Consider the following 16,786-nt stretch of genomic DNA (forward strand, 5'->3'; position numbering starts at 1 on the left):
TTATCCAAACCACGGGGGGTTTCCCTGTGGCCTACATAAGAGGCCGGTGGGGTGATCAGCCCAGCAGCAGGTACAAGCGTGCTGGTACGTTTTACAGTCTGCAATTAATGCACTGAGTTTTATGATTGATTTATGCCCTCTGAACTCCCTCGGGGGCTGAGCGGAGTCCTGCCACTGATGCCACTTGGATCTGAGACACAGAAGCTGCAGCAGGCAGCAAATACTGGGCTCTGATGGGTGAGGTCTGCCTGATGCAAGGCCAACAAGTGGTCTTGCAGGAGATTTGCTGACTTGCTTAAGCCAGCTGTGCCTGCTGGAGCAGCCGGACTCTGTGCACATCCCTGCTGGCAGGGTGTGCACAGCTCTACGGCATCACCCAGCTTCTGCCTTGCCCAGAGCTGGTTTAGCCCCCAGGGGCTGCTTTGTCCCATTTCTTCGATGGAAATCATCCTGCCTCGATAACGCGTCTGCCGTGTGCTAACAAAGGTGTTCTCACAGCAGGGAGCCCTGCTGATGTGACCATCTTGTAGGGATCCATACGAGAAGAACCTGGGCCGAGAAGGAAGAAACTTTGCTGGGACTGAGGGTGTCCCAGAGAAAACAGCACGCTGTCGGGTTAGAGGAGTCAGAGGCTCCAGAGGTTTTATGGTCAGACAAAGCCATTTCGCTGCATTTCCTGTATACCAAAGGATGAATCACTCAGTTAAGTACATATTGCACATCTGAATCTCTTTTATTTCGCTTTCTGTCCCTGCCAGTGGGTTTTCAGCCATTGGTTCCTGCGGATTCGCTTGGGCAGAGCAGGACCAGCTGCCCCGTGTGCTGCCCGAGCACCGTGGGCAGCCGGAGGTGTCGTTATCTGGCTTGGGAACATGGCTCCAGACCCTGAGCGCGAGATTTTCGTTTGTTTCACAAGTGATTAATTTAACTAATGCAACTAACGGCGCTCTATAAATAGGCCGGTGGGCTTTGACACAGCTCCCGTCTGTGCCAAGAAATGAGGCTAATAATAGCTGCTTAACCACCGAGTCCAGGGGAGCGGGGAGATTCTGCAGAGAAAATGCCAGGACAGGCTCCGGCGTGCAATGAAAACCAGCAGCAAAAGTGGCACCAGCCCCACGGGCATGGGGACCCCATGGCGGGGCAGGGGTCCGCACCCTCCACACTGTAACCTGGGGGTTTTGCACATCTGGCCCAGCTGGCTTGGAAAATCCATTTGGAAAAGTCTTGGGAAGCCACCTCTCGTGCCCAGCCAGAGCTGTCGTCCTTCACCCACCTCTCCCGTGTGAGTTGTGCTCACAGCGCCTTGCAGCAGGAGCATCCCCTGTGCTGGGACGCGGGGGGGCCTGAGAAACGAAGGACCCTGAGAACACGCGGGGTGAGGGCATGCCTGGGGGACCAAGCCTCCAGGAAGGTCCCTAAAACAGCAGCCCCTCTGCTCTGGGGACACCAGGACCCCCAAAACGTCCCGCAGGCCTGTCCTCCCAGTTTGCTGACACCTCGCCTTGGGTCACCATCCCACGTAAGTAACTGGTGCAATTGCTGAAGGATTACAAAGCTGCTGAAAAAGAGAGGGGAGAGGGGTCCCGCAGCTGTGTGACCACTGTGTCTGTGACACAGGCTTCTTGTGGTGACAGCAGTGCCTGTCCCCGAGCACGGCTGGGCCAACAGCTCTGCCGTGTCTGCAGGACACAGGAGGGCAATTCGTGGCATCCCACACCCCGCTCTGCCCTGCTCTCCATGTGCTCGCGCTGACAAAGCCCACGCTGGGTGACTCGGGGGAAATAAATGATGCCGTGGGTTGGGATGAGGCTGCAGCTGCGGGGAGGTGAACTCATCCCCAGGCGGGCCCTGGGGCCCCAGCTGCTTTCAGCATGCCAGCAGGATGGGGCGAGAGGAGGTTTCTCCCTTTACATGGAATCGCTGTGCTCTGCATTGCTCCCTTCATCCACGCACGGGTGTTGTATCCGTGCTGCCAGGGCTGAGCAAGCCAAGCCAGCAGCTCAGACGGGGCCGTTCTGCAGCACTAAAGCAGTGTTCCCGGTTTCCACCAGCACTTCCAACAGGAACGGGGCCTTAAACAATCACCTACGCTGGAAACAACAAGGGAAGGGAAAAAAAATCCAGGCAAAGCTGATTTGCAGGCTGGCAAATACGGCAAGCGCCTTGGGAGCGGGTGGCATGGGGAAAACCAGTCCTTGGGAGGACAAAATTCCCCCTGCTGTAAGAGGAGTGAGCTCGGAGCCCCGGGGTGCACATGGGGGATGGGATGGTCACCCCCGGATGGGTGCAGAAGTGACACGGAGGGGTATGGCTACCACGAGCAGCACCGCCAGGCAAAGCCGGGAAGCCGCTTAAACCAAACTCCGACAGTTTTTTATTGAAAAGAAATGTGGAATATTTGAACTGTCTGTTTCGTAAGGACCAAACCTTCAGGGTTCCCTTGGGTGCAGCCTCACGAAATCCCACAGCTGCTGGGGAGGCAGCGGGGTAAGGGGGGCGTTTTTCCTCCTCGGTGCGTGGTTGGGGAAGGGCTGCCCCCCCCCGTCCCTGCAGCCCCTCGCCGTGTGCCCGTTCCAGGTGGCTGCCATGAAATCCTTCTAAATCTTGGCGTTTTGCACAGGCTGGAGCTCAGCGACCTCGGTAGCCCCAATCCTGGAGGCCTCTGGAGCTGCCCAAAGCCCGAGGGGCACGGAAGGGGGTTGCGCCAAGGGTTTTTTTTTTTCCTTCCTAATTGCTGCCACTCGGTTGCAGCGAGCAATGCAGACGTGCCAAGGGCAACCCAGCGCCGTCGCTGTGCTCCAGAAGCGGGACCAGCACGGGGGAGGCAGGGGACACCCCAAGCACCCCCCCCCCGTGCCTCCCCTGCCCGACAGCAGCGCGGGGCTGCCGGGGGGCGCCCACCCCCGGGCCCTGCAGGGAGCAGCCTGGGAGAAAACCCCGGGGCCGCTCCCGGCTCCTTTGGGTCCTGAGACGCGCAGCGGGGCGGGGGGCGCGGACCCCGCACCCCGACGACCCCCCGAGAACCCTCCCCGGCCCTTCGCGGGGCGGCCCGGCGGGCGGTGCGGAACCGTCCCACACCCCAAAAAAAAACAAAAAATCAAAAGCCCAAGCCCCGCAGCGGCCGGGAGGCGCTGCCCCCCGCCGGGGCGGGCCGGGGGCGGTGCGCGGGGGGGCGCGGAGCGGGCGCGGAAGATGGCGGCGGGCAGGCGCGCCCCGCGCAGCGGGCTGCTGGAGCTCCGCGGCCCCGGAGGGCGCTGGCTCCGTGTCCTCCTCACCCTGGCCGAGGACAATTTGGGGGTGAGCCCCGCCGACGGCCCCGGGCCCGGGGAAGCTCCGGCGGCGCAGCTGAACGGCGGCGAAGGGGGCTCCGGCGTGCCCGAGGCGCTCGCCAACATCAGGCGCACGGTGCACGTCGTCAAGCAGGACGTGGGGGGGCTCGGCATCAGTATTAAAGGTGAGGGGGGGGGGGGACGGTGCCGTGCTCCGAGCGGCGAGGGTGAGGGGTGAGGGGTCCGCGGGAACGGGGAGAAAAAAGGGGGGGGGGTCGGGCAGCGTCCGAGCGCAGCCGCCGGGGAGGTGGGGAAGGGCAGGGGGCTGCCGGGGAGGGGCGGGGGACGCGGGGACACGGGGACAGGGGCTGCGGGAGCAGGTGGGACGGGCACAAAAGCTGCCCCTGGTGCAGCCGGGCGGAGCGCTCTGCCCGTGCGTCCTCGTCTCCGGCGTGTCCCCGTGTCCCCACGTCCCCGTGTCCCCGTGTCCGAGCGCCTTCGAGCCGCTGCCCGCCCTGCACCCGGCTGGCTCTGCCCGAACTTGGGGCTGGAAATGTCTCAGGGCGAGGGTGGCTCCTCTGGCCCCGTCTGGCTTTCACGGGGCTCTGAGCTCTGTTGGAAACTCCGTGCAGGGGGAGCTCAGTGCGGGGGGCTGCCACCGTGCATGGCCAAAGGGGGTGCTGGGGCTGCGTGCTGGGGGGCCCGGGGACGGTGGCAGCGTGGCTCTCGCCTCCTGACGTGGCTTCCCCTCCCCGGAGCCTCCAGCTCGCTCCGTAAGCGGGCGCCGCAGGGAGGTTTTGTGCCGTGGGTGTCCCTGTGCGGGGACTGGGTCAAAACCCAGTGCTGCGGGCTGCTTTTTGGGATGCCGGAGCTTGCCAGCCCTTTTGGGAAGCGAAAAACCCCCTTTGCAACAACCCCTTGGCAGCCAAGCCGCCGCTGGCTCCGAGGCTCTCCCAGGAAAGGAGAAACGTTACTTGGTTCAGCTAAAACTTTATTTTTGCAGTGACGTATGTGGAAACCAAGGAGCCGTAATCCAAACTGGGAGCTGCAAAGCGTGACGGCCGCTCGGGCAGCCCAGGCTCTGCCTTAACTGGGGGGGACACACGGATGCTTTCCTATTCCTAGTAACAAGCAGCCCCCTTCTTGCAGTTTAACCTCGCTTTCCTACAGCAGCCCTGAGGGGGTGTGGAGGGGCTGACGGGGAAGGGAGCTGAGGGGCTCCGGCAGCCTGGTCCCCCCTCGTGCCAACCAGCTCCTGCTGCTCCTCTCCGTGGCCCAGGGGTGGAATGGGGCAGGGCGAGGGGCAGAACCTGAACCAAACCCTTCTGGCCCTGGCGTTGTGGCTGGGTCCCCAGCCAGCCTAAGCTTTTTTCTGCTCAAGTTTCTGGTGTTCCGGGGTCAGGGTGCCGTCCTGCTGGAGCCACCACGGATGCTCCTGGCAGCAGCTCCCCCTCCGTGCACGCAGCCCGGGCTGCTGAGAGGGGGGGCTCAGCAGCTCGGAGCACCCCCACGGGGGCCTCTGACAGCTGATAACCGGAGCCCTCCGCTCCTCGAGCGGCTTGGCAGAAATCTGAGCGAGGAAATGCCTGCGGCAGGGCCGGGAGCAGCCCCGGGGTGGTAACGCACCGCTGGGCTCTCCCCCTGGGACCAGGGATCCTCCCGGGGGGGCTCCTGGGGACAGGCTGTCCTGGGGGGCGCGGGGCACGTCGGGCACTGCTGTCCCTGCTTGCCGCCCTGCTGCTGTAGCTGCTGCTCCCGCGCCTGCAGACTGCTCGCATCTCCCCGCCGGTTCAAAAGTTAATGTGCAAATTGATCTCCTTGAGCTGCCAGGAGGCTTGAATAGCATCCTTTTAGGCTGCAGAATGGAAAGCAGCAGGTAAATAGAGCCACTGGGCAGAGGGGAGCAAATACCCAGGTCGGGTTGCTTCTCGCTGGCTCTTTTGCCTCTCCAAGCTGATCCATTTAGATCGTGAAGTCCTCAGAGCAGGGATGGTTGCTCAGCACACACAATTAATAGTGCAAATAATGACGTGTTTCCCTGCCAAAATTGATGGGGAGACAGCCAAGGTATGTGTTTGCTCCACAAGGAAATCTGCAAGCATTCGGAGGTTTTGTGGGAGCAATTATCTTCAGCTGCCGTGAAGCCTCACGGTATGCTGGGTGCTGCCAGGGAGAGATGCGGAGGGCAGCGTGGTCGCTGCAGGGCTGGCTGGAACCCGGGCACCCCCCTCTGCACGTCCGTAACCGCTTGGTTTCCCTTCTGTTCGAAGGTGGCCGAGAGAATAAAATGCCCATCTTGATATCCAAGATATTCAAGGGGCTGGCGGCGGATCAGACCGAGGCGCTGTACGTGGGAGATGCCATCCTGTCCGTGAACGGCACCGACCTGTCCGAGGCGACGCACGACGAGGCGGTGCAGGCGCTGAAGAAGACGGGCAAGGAGGTCGTCCTGGAAGGTAGGGGCCGAGGCGGCACCGGGGGGCTCCTGTTTCTGGGCTGCCGATGCCCGTCTCTGCAGAGCTCCTGCACAGCCACGTGCTGGGTGCCCACCCCGCGACGCTTCAGGGTGTGCTGGAGCTGAGCAGGGAGCCCGGGGGTGGCACAGCATCTGCATAGCCATTTGCATGCTCTTTTAAATGGAAAACAATATATGCAGAGTGGCTTATCTGCTCATCCGGGGAGCCAGAGGGATGCGCTGGGTGCTGGTGGCTGTGTCCCAGCTGCAGGGACCATGGGCAGGCTGCAACGGGAGATTTGGGGCAGGTCTATGGGGCAGGTGACATTTCTGTCGTACTGCTGCACCCCGAGGTCCTCAGTGCCAGGGCCAGTGGTCAGCTCCGTGTTCTTCCCCTGGCTTCCATTTAAATCCACAGCTTTGGCCGGAGTGGGGCCGCGTGGCTCTGCGGGCTGCCCCAGGTGGTCTCGGTGCCCAAGACACTTTCTTGGGCGGTTTTAGGGCTGCAGGTCCCACAGGGAGGTTTTCGGCTGGGGGCAGCGCTGTGGGCTGTGCCTGGACAAAGAAGAGCTCTGTGTCTTCTGCTGTGAGCAACCTCCGCGGCGCTTTCTTTCCTGCTCCTTCCCCAGATTGTGTCATCTCCAGATTTTCAGTTTTCGCTTCGCTCAGCCCTTTTCTGCTGTGGGTTCCTCCTCTCCTGGGAGCCGCAGAACCACGCTTCAGCCTGAGGAATGTGCTGCTCTGCACAGCTGCTGGGAGCAGATAGGGGGTTATTTTTTTTTTTCCTGACCAAAGAGAAATACAAGAGCCTCTTTCTCTGGAAGTCTCTGAAATTCCTCCCCGTGGCCGCTGCACTCAGACCACCCTCTCTCTGTTATTTTCTTTTCATCCTTTACTTTGGCATGGGCTTCCTTTCTGCTGGAGGTTCTGCGGGAGGTGGAGATGGGCTGCCCCTTCTCGAGAGAATAACTCCTCTCCCGGACCAACCTCCTCCTCCTCCTCCCGGGGAGCCAGGTGGGTGCTTCCAGGCCGCCCTGCCGGGACGCACCTACATTTCTGCAGAAGCCGGGCTTCCTCCGAAACGAAAGCTCCCAGCAGGCACACTTCTGCTCCAGGAGGAGAGCTGGGCTGGCTCCTGCCGTGATGGTTTTGGTTGGTTTGGATCGATGCCGTTGATCTGTGGCACAGTGCTGCTTGGGGTGCTGTGGGCAGCTGCTGGTCGTCGCATCCATGCACAGCATCTCCATCTCCGCTCCTTTTTGAATGCAGCTGGGCTTGGGGGCAGAGCGCTGCTCTGGAGCCAGAGGGGTGGTGACAGGGGACTCCCCGGCTCCCGTCTTGTCCTTGGGTTTGCTCCAAGGCTTGGTGAAAAGCAGCACGACGACCTTAGCGTCCAGCAGGTGCCTTCTGGTGCCGACTTCTCTCCCTCGCAGAACCCTGTGCCTTGGCTCTGTGCAGGGCTGGCTGTCCCCTGCTGTCCCCTGGCCCCGCAGACAGCTCCAGGCCAGCCCCGTGCTGTTTCAGTTAGCTCCAGAAATGTCCCCCGTGTGCCCCAGCCTGGCACAGAGGGTTGGTGACACCTCTGCTGGGACGGCCGGGGACAAGGGCAAGCAGCAGCGCGGGGTCCCCGCAGCCCCTGGGTGCTCCCCAACTCTTCATTTAGCTCAGCCTTCCCTTACGTTTGCCAGAAATACGAAAAAGGAGTCATTCAGCACAGCCAGCACGTGTTTACACCACCTTGCTCCTCCCAGCCACGCTTGTTCTCAGACCTGGAGCTTTAAGGGCGGTTCCCAGGAGATGTACCAGAAGGAAACGAAGCTCTCATCTCGCTCTAATTAGGAGAGCAACCGCACGCGGCAGCACCGGCAGAGTTTGCACACTCCTCGCGTGGTCACTGATCGGGGTGGTGAATTCAGGTGGAACCCCAAAACGGCCAAGCTGAGCACTGAAACACGTCAGTCCCAGCGCCAGAAGTGCCCCATGTGCTGGATCCGGCCCCGCGTGGCAGTGCCAGTCCTGGCCGGGCGCGATGGCGTGCGGAAACCTCCCGGCGTGCCCTGCCAGGAGGCCTCTGCGTGTGCCAAGCTGCCATCTTCATACTTGCAGGAGGAGTTTGTATTTATATCACACTGTTATTTCGGGGAGAGGCGCTCTGCCTGACCTTATTTTTCCTCTTGTTAGATTTTTATTATTATTTTTTTTTTTGGCGTTTGTATCCCTGGGTACAAAGCAGTTCTCCAGGACTTGTTTGGCCGAGGGATAGCATGGAAGGTTGAAATTCAGAAAAAAATAACTGGTGGGTGCCCGGATCGGGCTGCAGTGGTTGCAGAGGGTGGAGATGTGCATGGTGTGAGGTGTTAAATAGCCGCAACATTCAGCTGGCCCTGGAGAAATAACCACAGGACCAAAGTGGCTGGAGGTTTTGGGATGGCAGTGACCCGTGTTTGCGCAGTGGAGCAGAAATCAGGTGCCCACGGGGCGTTGGGGCCAAGCATCCTGGCTTTGTGCCTGCCGGAGCTGTGCAGGATTGAACCCGCAGGAGCAAAACCCCCCTCTGAGAAGCTGCGGCTGGGCTGTGCCCTAGGAAGTGCCGCACGTGCTCACGTGGCTTAACCACGGCGATGAACCACAGCAGGAGACTTCGGAGCCACCTTGGGATGATGCGGAGGTGGTGAGGGTCCCTGTCCTACCTTCACCTCCCCTCCCCTGCCCCTGGCAGAGTGTGGGAGCCTGGCCACCTCTGCCTTGTGATTTCATCTGCTAGTTTCATGCCGTCGGTCCCGGTGTTGCTCCGAGGCAGAGAGGGGCCCACTGGAGCTGGGCTTAGGACCTCATTAGGGCTGGAGCTGGGTCTCCAGGACCTCTCTGGAAGCCTTCCAGATGTGATGGCCGCTCCTGCAGCCGGAGCGCTTTGGCTTGTGATGCTGTGCAGGTGCTGCTGGAACGCTCTCGCCTCTCGGGGACAAACAGTGAGGCTCTGGCCAGCAGCGTAGCCGTGAGCATCTTCGCCATACGTCCGTGCTGTGATGTCCACCTTGCAGCACAGCACGTGGATGGGGCTGTTCCGAATGCCTTTGGGTGGGTGCTAGGATCTCAGGGTCCTGCCCTGAATTTTTTGGGGTGCACCAGTGTCCCCTGACCAGCTTTGTAGACTGTCCTCGGGGCAGGGACAGAGCCAGCTGGCCTGAGGTCACGTTTCACATGGGCGCGGTGGCCACGTGCCCGTGTTATGGGCTCTGCAGTGCGTGTGCTGGGCTGGGGGGTCTCTGGCACAACCCACCCAGGGCACCCCCGGGGCAGGACCCCTGCGCCCTGTCCCGGCTCAGTGGAATTTCTCCTGGAGTTCGGCAGCGTCGCCCACTGCCTGCTTCCCCATGCCCCTTCCTCCTGCCCTGAGCCGAGGCCATCGGGACGTGTTCCAGCCACGGCACAGCTGATGCCGATGACGTCCCTGCCTGGCCGGAGGTGACATGCAGGACAGGTGCTGCGGGAATGCTGGAAGGAATTCCCGGGGGAGGCGTCAGGAAGGGAGGGCTTGGGGTGGGGGCAGAGCGGGCAGCGTGTCCCCGTGCCCCGAAGCGCTATCACTGCGCGCGCTGGTGCCCGTGGATGAACGCTGGTCTCTGTGAAATCCAATTAGCTCCCAAGTGCCCGAATAATGACGAGTCTGTGCCAAGACTGCTGGCCCAGGGCAGCCTCCAGCGCAGCTCGCATGCCTGTGGGAGCGCGGCGGCTATTTATACCGGGAGGCACGGGGCTGCCACGGGGTGACCGACCCACGTGCGGCAGCGGTGTCGCAGCCCTTTATAGAGGCGGCTCAGCACTGCCAGCGGGGTGAGACGAGGCGATGGGGCTGTGTCCCCCTGTGGGGTGCGTCCCCTCGTGCCCTGGGGCTTTGCCTCTCCCCGTGGTGACCCCACTGCAGCTCGCATGCCGGATTTGGGGATTTTGAGGTTTAGGAGCGCTCGCTCTGGCTTTGCTGCTGCAATGGAGCTGGTCCACCAGTGTGCTACCTCTGACAGTCAGCTGCAAGGCCTGGGGTGAAACCAGCTGTGACGGTCTGGGATGTGGCAGCAGGCACGTGTCTGTCCCCTGGTCCTTTCCCAAGGGCCACCCAAGGAAAGCCCTTCCCCAGAGCCATCAGCCAGCCCCACAGCACTCAGGGCATCCCCCTGCCCAACCAAAGGATTTCTGCCCATGCTTTGGATCAGCCTTGGGAGCCGCTGACCCAGTTTTCCAGCAGTGCCTGTGGGGCCCCATCAATTTGCTGTAACTTTCATCTCCCTCTCTCCTAAACCTCCGGAGCCAGGCTGCGGTACAGCGGCTCTGATGTTTGACTCCGAGTCGCCGGGCACTTAAAGATGATTTCTCGTCCCTGGTTTCTAACTCACCACTCAGGGTTATGTGAGCTGTGCACACGCAGTTCGAGGCTTTTCCTGGGTCCAAGCCATGGTATTTGAGAGCTATTACTGCTTTGTTCCCACTTGGCTGCGGGACCGGCTGTACCAGCACAATTTGGACTGTGTAATTTTGGCCTGGGCTTCCTGCCCGTTCCCCGCCCTGCGCCTCCATGTGCTGCCCCGGCCAACAGGGTCCAGGTTGGAATTGGATCTGTGACCTGAGCCACGTTTAAAAAAGGCTTTTTTTTCAGCCCAGCTCAGCTCACCAGAGCAGTTGGCGGCATGCCCCATGCACTGGTGTGGGGTGACTGTAGACAGAGCAGCACCTATGGGTGTTAGCTCCAGGGGGAGGGGGGAAATGATGGAGGAGGCACGAGGGGTTTTGGCAGTGTGGGTGGGTGCTGGTGGGCAGGATGTGGCCGCCACGCCATGCTCTCACTGGGGGTCCTCTCTCTTCCAGTGAAGTACATGAAGGAGATCTCGCCCTACTTCAAGAACTCGGCGGCGGGGGCGACGGTCAGCTGGGACCCCTCTCCCTCTGGCCAGCAGAAGCGGTCGTCCCCCGTTCTGCCACCCCGTGAGAGCCGGACCGTCCCGCTGAAGATGTGCTACGTGTCCCGCAAGTGCCTCCCCGCCGACCCGGAGCACAGGTCAGGGTGATGCCACCACCACCGCGCCGGCCGCTGCTCGGGGTGCCCCGCGGAGGGCCGGTGGAGACCCAGCGGGGCCGTGTCCCTGCAGGTACCTCGAGGTGTGCTCGGCGGACGGGCGCGTGGCTCTCTTCCTGCGGGCAAAGGACGAGGCCACGGCGCAGTCGTGGCTCGGGGCCATCCAAGGTGCGGCGGGCGCGCTGCTGCCGCGGGTGAAGGAGGAGCTGCGGGCACAGCTGGCGGGTGCTGGCACGGCGGGCAGCAGGGACGTCAGGCACGTGGGCTGGCTGACCGAGCAGGTACCCCCGTGTCCCCCCCACACCTGCCACCCGCTGCCGAGGGGTCCCTGGCCAGCCCTGACCCACCCCGGCTCCTCACAGCTCCCCGGTGCCGGCACCAGGAACCTGCTGGCCGTCCTCACCGAGAAGGAGCTGCTCCTGTACGGCAGCCTGCCGCAGAGCCGCGATGCCCTGGGCAAGCCTGTGCACAGCTACCCGCTCATTGCCACCAGGTAGGGTCCTGCGGGTGTCCCCGGCGTGGTGGTGGTGTCCATGGGGATGGTGGTTGGTGTCCCCAGGGATGGTGACTGTGGCTGAAGATGGTGGTGGTGCCCCAAGGGATGGTAGCAGTGCCCCCAGGGATGGTGGTGGTGTCACAGGGATGGTGGTTGGTGTCCCTAAGGATGGTGGCGGGGTCCCAGGGCTGGTGGTTGGTGTCCCTGGGCTGGCAGTTGTGGCCAAAGATGGTGATGGTGTCCCCAGGGATGGTGGTTGGTGTCCCCAGGGATGGTGGCAGTGTCCCCAATGATGGCGGTGGTGTCCCAGGGATGGCGGTCATGGCCAAGGATAATGGTGGTGTCCTGGGATAGTGGTGGCACCCAGGGGTGCTGGCAAGGCCGCATGGTTGGTGGCAGTGTCCTACAGTAGCGGTGGGGCTTGGGGGACAGTGGCAGAGCCCCAAGGACAGTGACAGAGCTTGGGGGACAGTGGCAGTACCCAAGGGGTGGTGGCAATGCCCAGTGGGTAGTGGCAGGCACCCTACGACTTAGTGGCGGACCCTGGGGGGTGGTGGCAGCGCCTGGGGGTGGTGTCGGGGCCGTGGGGACAGGGTGCGTGGCACAGCCTGGCGGTGGCAGTGCCCGGGGTGTGGGGGGGGCGGCACAAGATGGCCGTGCCCAGCGGCGGGGCTGCGGCGCCCCCTGGCGGCCCTGCTGGGGGCTGAGCGCGCCGTGCCGCAGGCTGGTGCACTCGGGCCCGGCCAAGGGCTCGGCGCTGGACGAGGCCGAGCTGGCGTTCGCCCTGCGAGCCGGCACCCGGCTGGGGGTGCAGAGCCACCTCTTCAGCCTGGAGAGCCCCCGCGACCTGGCGCTCTGGACCCGCTTGCTGGTGGACGGCACCCACGGCGCCGCCGAGCTCGCCCAGGAGGTGTCCGCAGGTCAGCGGGGTCCCGCGCGGGGGGGATATGGGGTGGCGGGGGGCTCTGCGCCCGTCCCTGAGCCCGTCCCTGTCCCCAGCCTGCACCTGGAAGGGGCAGGACTGCACCCTGTCCATCCACATCGACAAGGGCTTCACCATCTCCACCACGGAGCCGGGGCTCAGCAAGACCATCCTGCTCCAGCAGCCCTTCGAGAAGCTGCAGATGTCCTCCGACGATGGCACCAAGATGCTCTACTTGGACTTCGGTGGCCCGGAGGGCGAGATTGTGAGTTGGCATCGCCCTCGCTTCCCCCTGGCTCCCTCCGACCCGGGAGGTGCAGCGGGGTGCCCACCCCATGCATGGCACCCACCCGCTGTCTGTTGTACAGCCCTTCCCATTGCAAATGTCTCTCTGCTTCTTCCTTGCAGCAATTGGACCTCCACTCCTGCCCCAAAACCATCGTCTTCATCATCCACTCCTTCCTCTCGGCCAAGGTGACCCGCTTGGGGCTGCTGGCGTGAAGACGGAGCGGGGCCCCAGCCCCCGTCACATCTATGCACCTCCCTCCAGGCCAAGTGCAGCCCGAAGCCATCCGGACAGGACACAAGTCCCCGAGGGGTCCCGCTACCCGCCCCCGGGGCGCTGGGGACAGCAGTGGGGTGACGTCCCTCTGGGATGGCAGCACCAGGTCGCCTGCGGTGCCCCCTTCCCCTCCCTGCTCCCACCACAATGCTCGGCTGGAGGAGCCCCCGTGGGAGCCGCACAGTCACCCGAGTGCCTTGTGAGATGATATTTTCTGTACAATGAACCCGTTTGTATGGATGTTTTATATTTATATCGCCCCCGTTACAAGTGCCGATGGGGCAGCTCTCATCCACCCGCTTTGAACCCCGGGAGAAACCCCCAGGTTCTCCAGCGCGAGGACGTGTGTCTGTCCATCCCCCGGGCATGCATCTCGGCAAGGGGCTGCAGCCCGGGGTCAGCTCCGTGTTGCTGGATAGATGGGAACTGCAGATCAGCTCTTATTTGCCAAATTTTTCAGTATCGCTGCGTGCTATAGGAACCACTTCTCTTTGGGATGGTCACACGGTTCGTGTTACTTTGCCAACTCCTGCATCTTTTTATTTCTTGGTTTGGGGGGGAAGGACATCAGGTGGCTGGTGGGAAACAACTTGTTTTATGAACCAAAAAAATCCTGCGTGAAAATGCCTCTTTCTTTTTTTTTTTTTTTTTTTTCTTTCTGTTTTCGGTCAAATAAACATTGCAGCTCACACCCAGCAGGAGCCGAGGGTCTCCTGGTTTTGCTTGAAGTGGAAAATCCGTGGGTACTGCCTGATGAGTTTCTAAGGGGTCTCAGTGCAGGCAGCATCCGCACATGGGGACAGGAAAGGGCCACGCTCACATCACTCCGAAGTGATAAATTCTGTGTTAGCCTTTTTCTTTTGTCCTGGCCCTGTCTGTGTGTGTGGGGGAGACCGGGGTCTCCTAGCAGAGCTGCTAACACTCACACTGAATATTAGCAACTAATCAGCAGCAAATATCCTTTTTTTTCTAATGATAGCTCATGCATTCTGTTATTCTGTGCTAATGTGGCGTGGCTCAGGGTAGTGGGGTGCATCAGTGGTGTTGCTGGTCTTGGAGAAATGAAATCCCCACATCTGTGGGGGGCAGTGCTGCTCCTTGAGTGCTTATTGAGCTGGGCAGCACTGGCAGGTGAGATTGCAGGGTGTCTGCTTCGAGAGGAGCCACGGAAGTTAATGATTTCCCTAACGAAGATGAGCTGGTCCCTTGCAAAGGGGACCCCGATGCTGTTGCAGCCTTTGGGATGCACGGGAAAAAAATAAGCTGAAGAAAAAAAAAAAGGGGTGAGGGAAAGCAGTCAAAATGCAAAACTTCCAAGGAAGTGAGGTGCATGAGATCTGAGCAGGCAGAAAGCAGAGGAACATCTATGTGGTGTGAAAAATAGGTCTGATGGGGCACACAAGCACTGTGCTACTCTGTCTTGGTGGGATGGGGGGCAGGAGAGGAGGGAGCCCCCTTGGTGCCCTTGCAGGAGCCCTGTGGCTGCTGGCACTCGCTGTCCACAGTGATCAAACCCAGCTTCTTGCTGCACACCACTGTCAGGTTTCCAGGTCTTGCAAAATGGATTTGCAGGGAAAAAAAAAAAAAAAAAAAAAAAAGGAAAAAAAAATCCAACATGTTACTAACTGCTAAATCAATACAACAAGTAATTTAGAAACAGATGGTGTATTTTTCTATGATGAAAAGCATGTCTGCACAAGGAAAAATGTTATTACTGCAATTTACCTTCCTCTTCTTGCCCTACAGCCATTACTCTTTGGGGTTCATTCCAATAAAAGAGGGAATCACTCCCAGTCCCAAGCAGATCTCCTATTAATCTCATAGCCTACAAACTGCCATCCTGCTCCATCGCTGGGCAGTGGAAAAAATGGTTCAGTTTGGAGATGGAGCTTGATTTTCTTGGATTTTTTTCACATTCGGTGCTGGTGATGGAGCGGTGAGTTTTTCCCCCCGGGTATTTTTTGGTGGGGGCTCCCTGTGTCTGCCCCTGGAGGTTGGATCCCGTGAGTCACTCCGAGCCTGGGTACCCGAGGTGCTTAGGGTTGGGGTGAGGCCAGCCCCGTGCTCATGGCCAGGAGTATCACATCAGGGACAGAGGGCTGGAGGCCGGGGGGAACTCTGTGTTTTAGCGCCATGGCTGCTCCTCTGGTGCATGGGGCTGGCAATTTGGCTTCCAGCTGAGCCAAGGCTAGAAAAAAAAGGGAAATCCCACATCTGCTGGAGCTCCTCATCCTGCTCATACTGCAGCTTCCCACATAGCATCAGCCAAGAATCCCCCCCCAGCTCTTCCTGACTGCCTAAAGCATCTATTTCCTAAAAAAAATCCTAATTTTCACCTTCTTGGATCCTGCACTGTCAGTCCTTATGGTGAGCTTGGCCAAGCTCTGGTTTGGTTGCTCTTGGCACGCTCATGGCACGTTATGGTGCCAGCAGCCTGACCGAGTTACTCAGGTGACAGCTCTCTGCTCTGCGGGCTTGATGGAAATGTCCAGGGATCTTCAGATGTGTGGGCATGTCACCTCCCTGGGGATGCCATGGTTTGTATTCCCCAGGGAGGAACAACAGCTCACAAGGGTTTTGTTCTTCCAGGTGCTTTCATGGCACGAGAACTAATATTTTTGAAAGCGGCTTTAAACTAAATGCAGTGAACTCCGCGTGTGGAGCTGCTCTTAAAGGGCTGAGATAAAAAGCAGATTTGTGAAGCTAAGTCGGCTTGGTGCAGCTGAGGCTTCGTCTGGCCACCAGGACTTGAGGAGCTCAGGTAAAGGGGATTTTGAAGGCGCTGTGAGTGCTGGGGAAACGGATGGCAAATGGGAAGGAAGGAGGTTCCCGGCTTCCTTCCCACTCCCCCCTGTACTTTTCATTAGTCAGCTCTGACCTTTTAGCGCCGTAATCAAACAAGACAACCTAACACTTAAATCTGAGCGTTTAGCGCTGACATTTACAATTGGTTCTCACGTTAGAGAGGCCAAATGAAAATTTCCGTACAGACAGCATGCTGCAGGGAACGGGAATCAAATAATTCATTTGCCGAATAACACACGCGCCGGCCCCCATCAGCTGTCTGCCAGGGCCCGCATCGCACTGCTTGGTATTTGTACTGGAGCACTTGTCATTAAAAAGTCAATATTCAGCCGGAGCTGGCGATCCCGGAGCCAGTGCCTATGCTGGGCGCGGAGAAACTGGATTTGGCATTTGATGGATGTGAGCGCGGGTGATCCTCCCCAGTGGGGAAGTTACATTAAATGTTAAGGAGCCAGGTTGGTAATGAGGATGTTTTCTCTTGGTCAGCCTCGGCTGCATCCTTGCCTGAAAACCGAGCACGGGGCATGCGCATGGGTGCCCCCGGGTGCTCCTGCTCTGTGCCCCCCTGGGCAGGGCTGGGCTCCGCGGCCCATCGCTGGGTGGAACGGGGCTCTCTGAGGATGCTGAGGCCAGGACATGGGACATCCAAACTGCTCCTTGCTGCCACATCAGCCCAGCATTGCTCGGTGTGCAGCTTTTCCATAGTGCCAACAGCGTGCTGCTGCCGCGGGCTGTCACCTGAGGACTTCGCAGGAGGACGAAGAGCAGCATCTGTTTGTGCAGCCACTTGGCATCCAGCAGCATCTCCTGTCGTGGCTGCACGCAGAAGTATTTTGCTCGGAGGAATAAGGGTGCTGCCTGCACAATGTCCACGCAGCCTTCAGGTGCTGCTCTGCTGTTAATTTCTGCTGGTGACCTGAGGACATGGGTGTGGGACATGGCCCTGGACCTGCAGGGGCCTCAGCTCAGCACCACGTCATTCCTGCTTTGCGTTGTGCCCACTGCGCTGCCACTTCCTCAGGCTTTCCTCTTCCTTTCATTCCTTACGGAAAATCTTTGTTTTCTCTGCGTGCCCACGCTGTGCCTGTCTCTTGGGGTGCTGGTGTCCCCTCCTGGCCCACTGTGTGACCTCTCTGTGGCAACATGGTGCAATACAACATTGCCTGGCTTGAGCGAGGTGTGAACAGCCCTTTGCCCTCTCCACGT

The 16,786-nt window shown here is 60.3% G+C and overlaps 1 protein-coding gene across 1 annotated transcript; it reads left to right on the forward strand.

The window, feature by feature from the left end:
• Window positions 1–3,195: 3,195 nt before the first annotated feature.
• SNTA1 (syntrophin alpha 1) lies at window positions 3,196–13,399 on the forward strand. The gene is made up of 8 exons (XM_032198263.1): window positions 3,196–3,457; window positions 5,543–5,728; window positions 10,588–10,777; window positions 10,869–11,076; window positions 11,158–11,288; window positions 12,015–12,211; window positions 12,291–12,478; window positions 12,622–13,399. Exons 1-8 carry the CDS (start codon window positions 3,196–3,198, stop codon window positions 12,712–12,714), a joined length of 1,455 nt encoding a protein of 484 aa, XP_032054154.1. The 3' UTR covers window positions 12,715–13,399.
• Window positions 13,400–16,786: the final 3,387 nt, after the last annotated feature.

Source organism: Aythya fuligula, chromosome 16, assembly GCF_009819795.1.
Source record: "Aythya fuligula isolate bAytFul2 chromosome 16, bAytFul2.pri, whole genome shotgun sequence".
In the NCBI taxonomy this organism is placed as follows: domain Eukaryota; kingdom Metazoa; phylum Chordata; class Aves; order Anseriformes; family Anatidae; genus Aythya; species Aythya fuligula.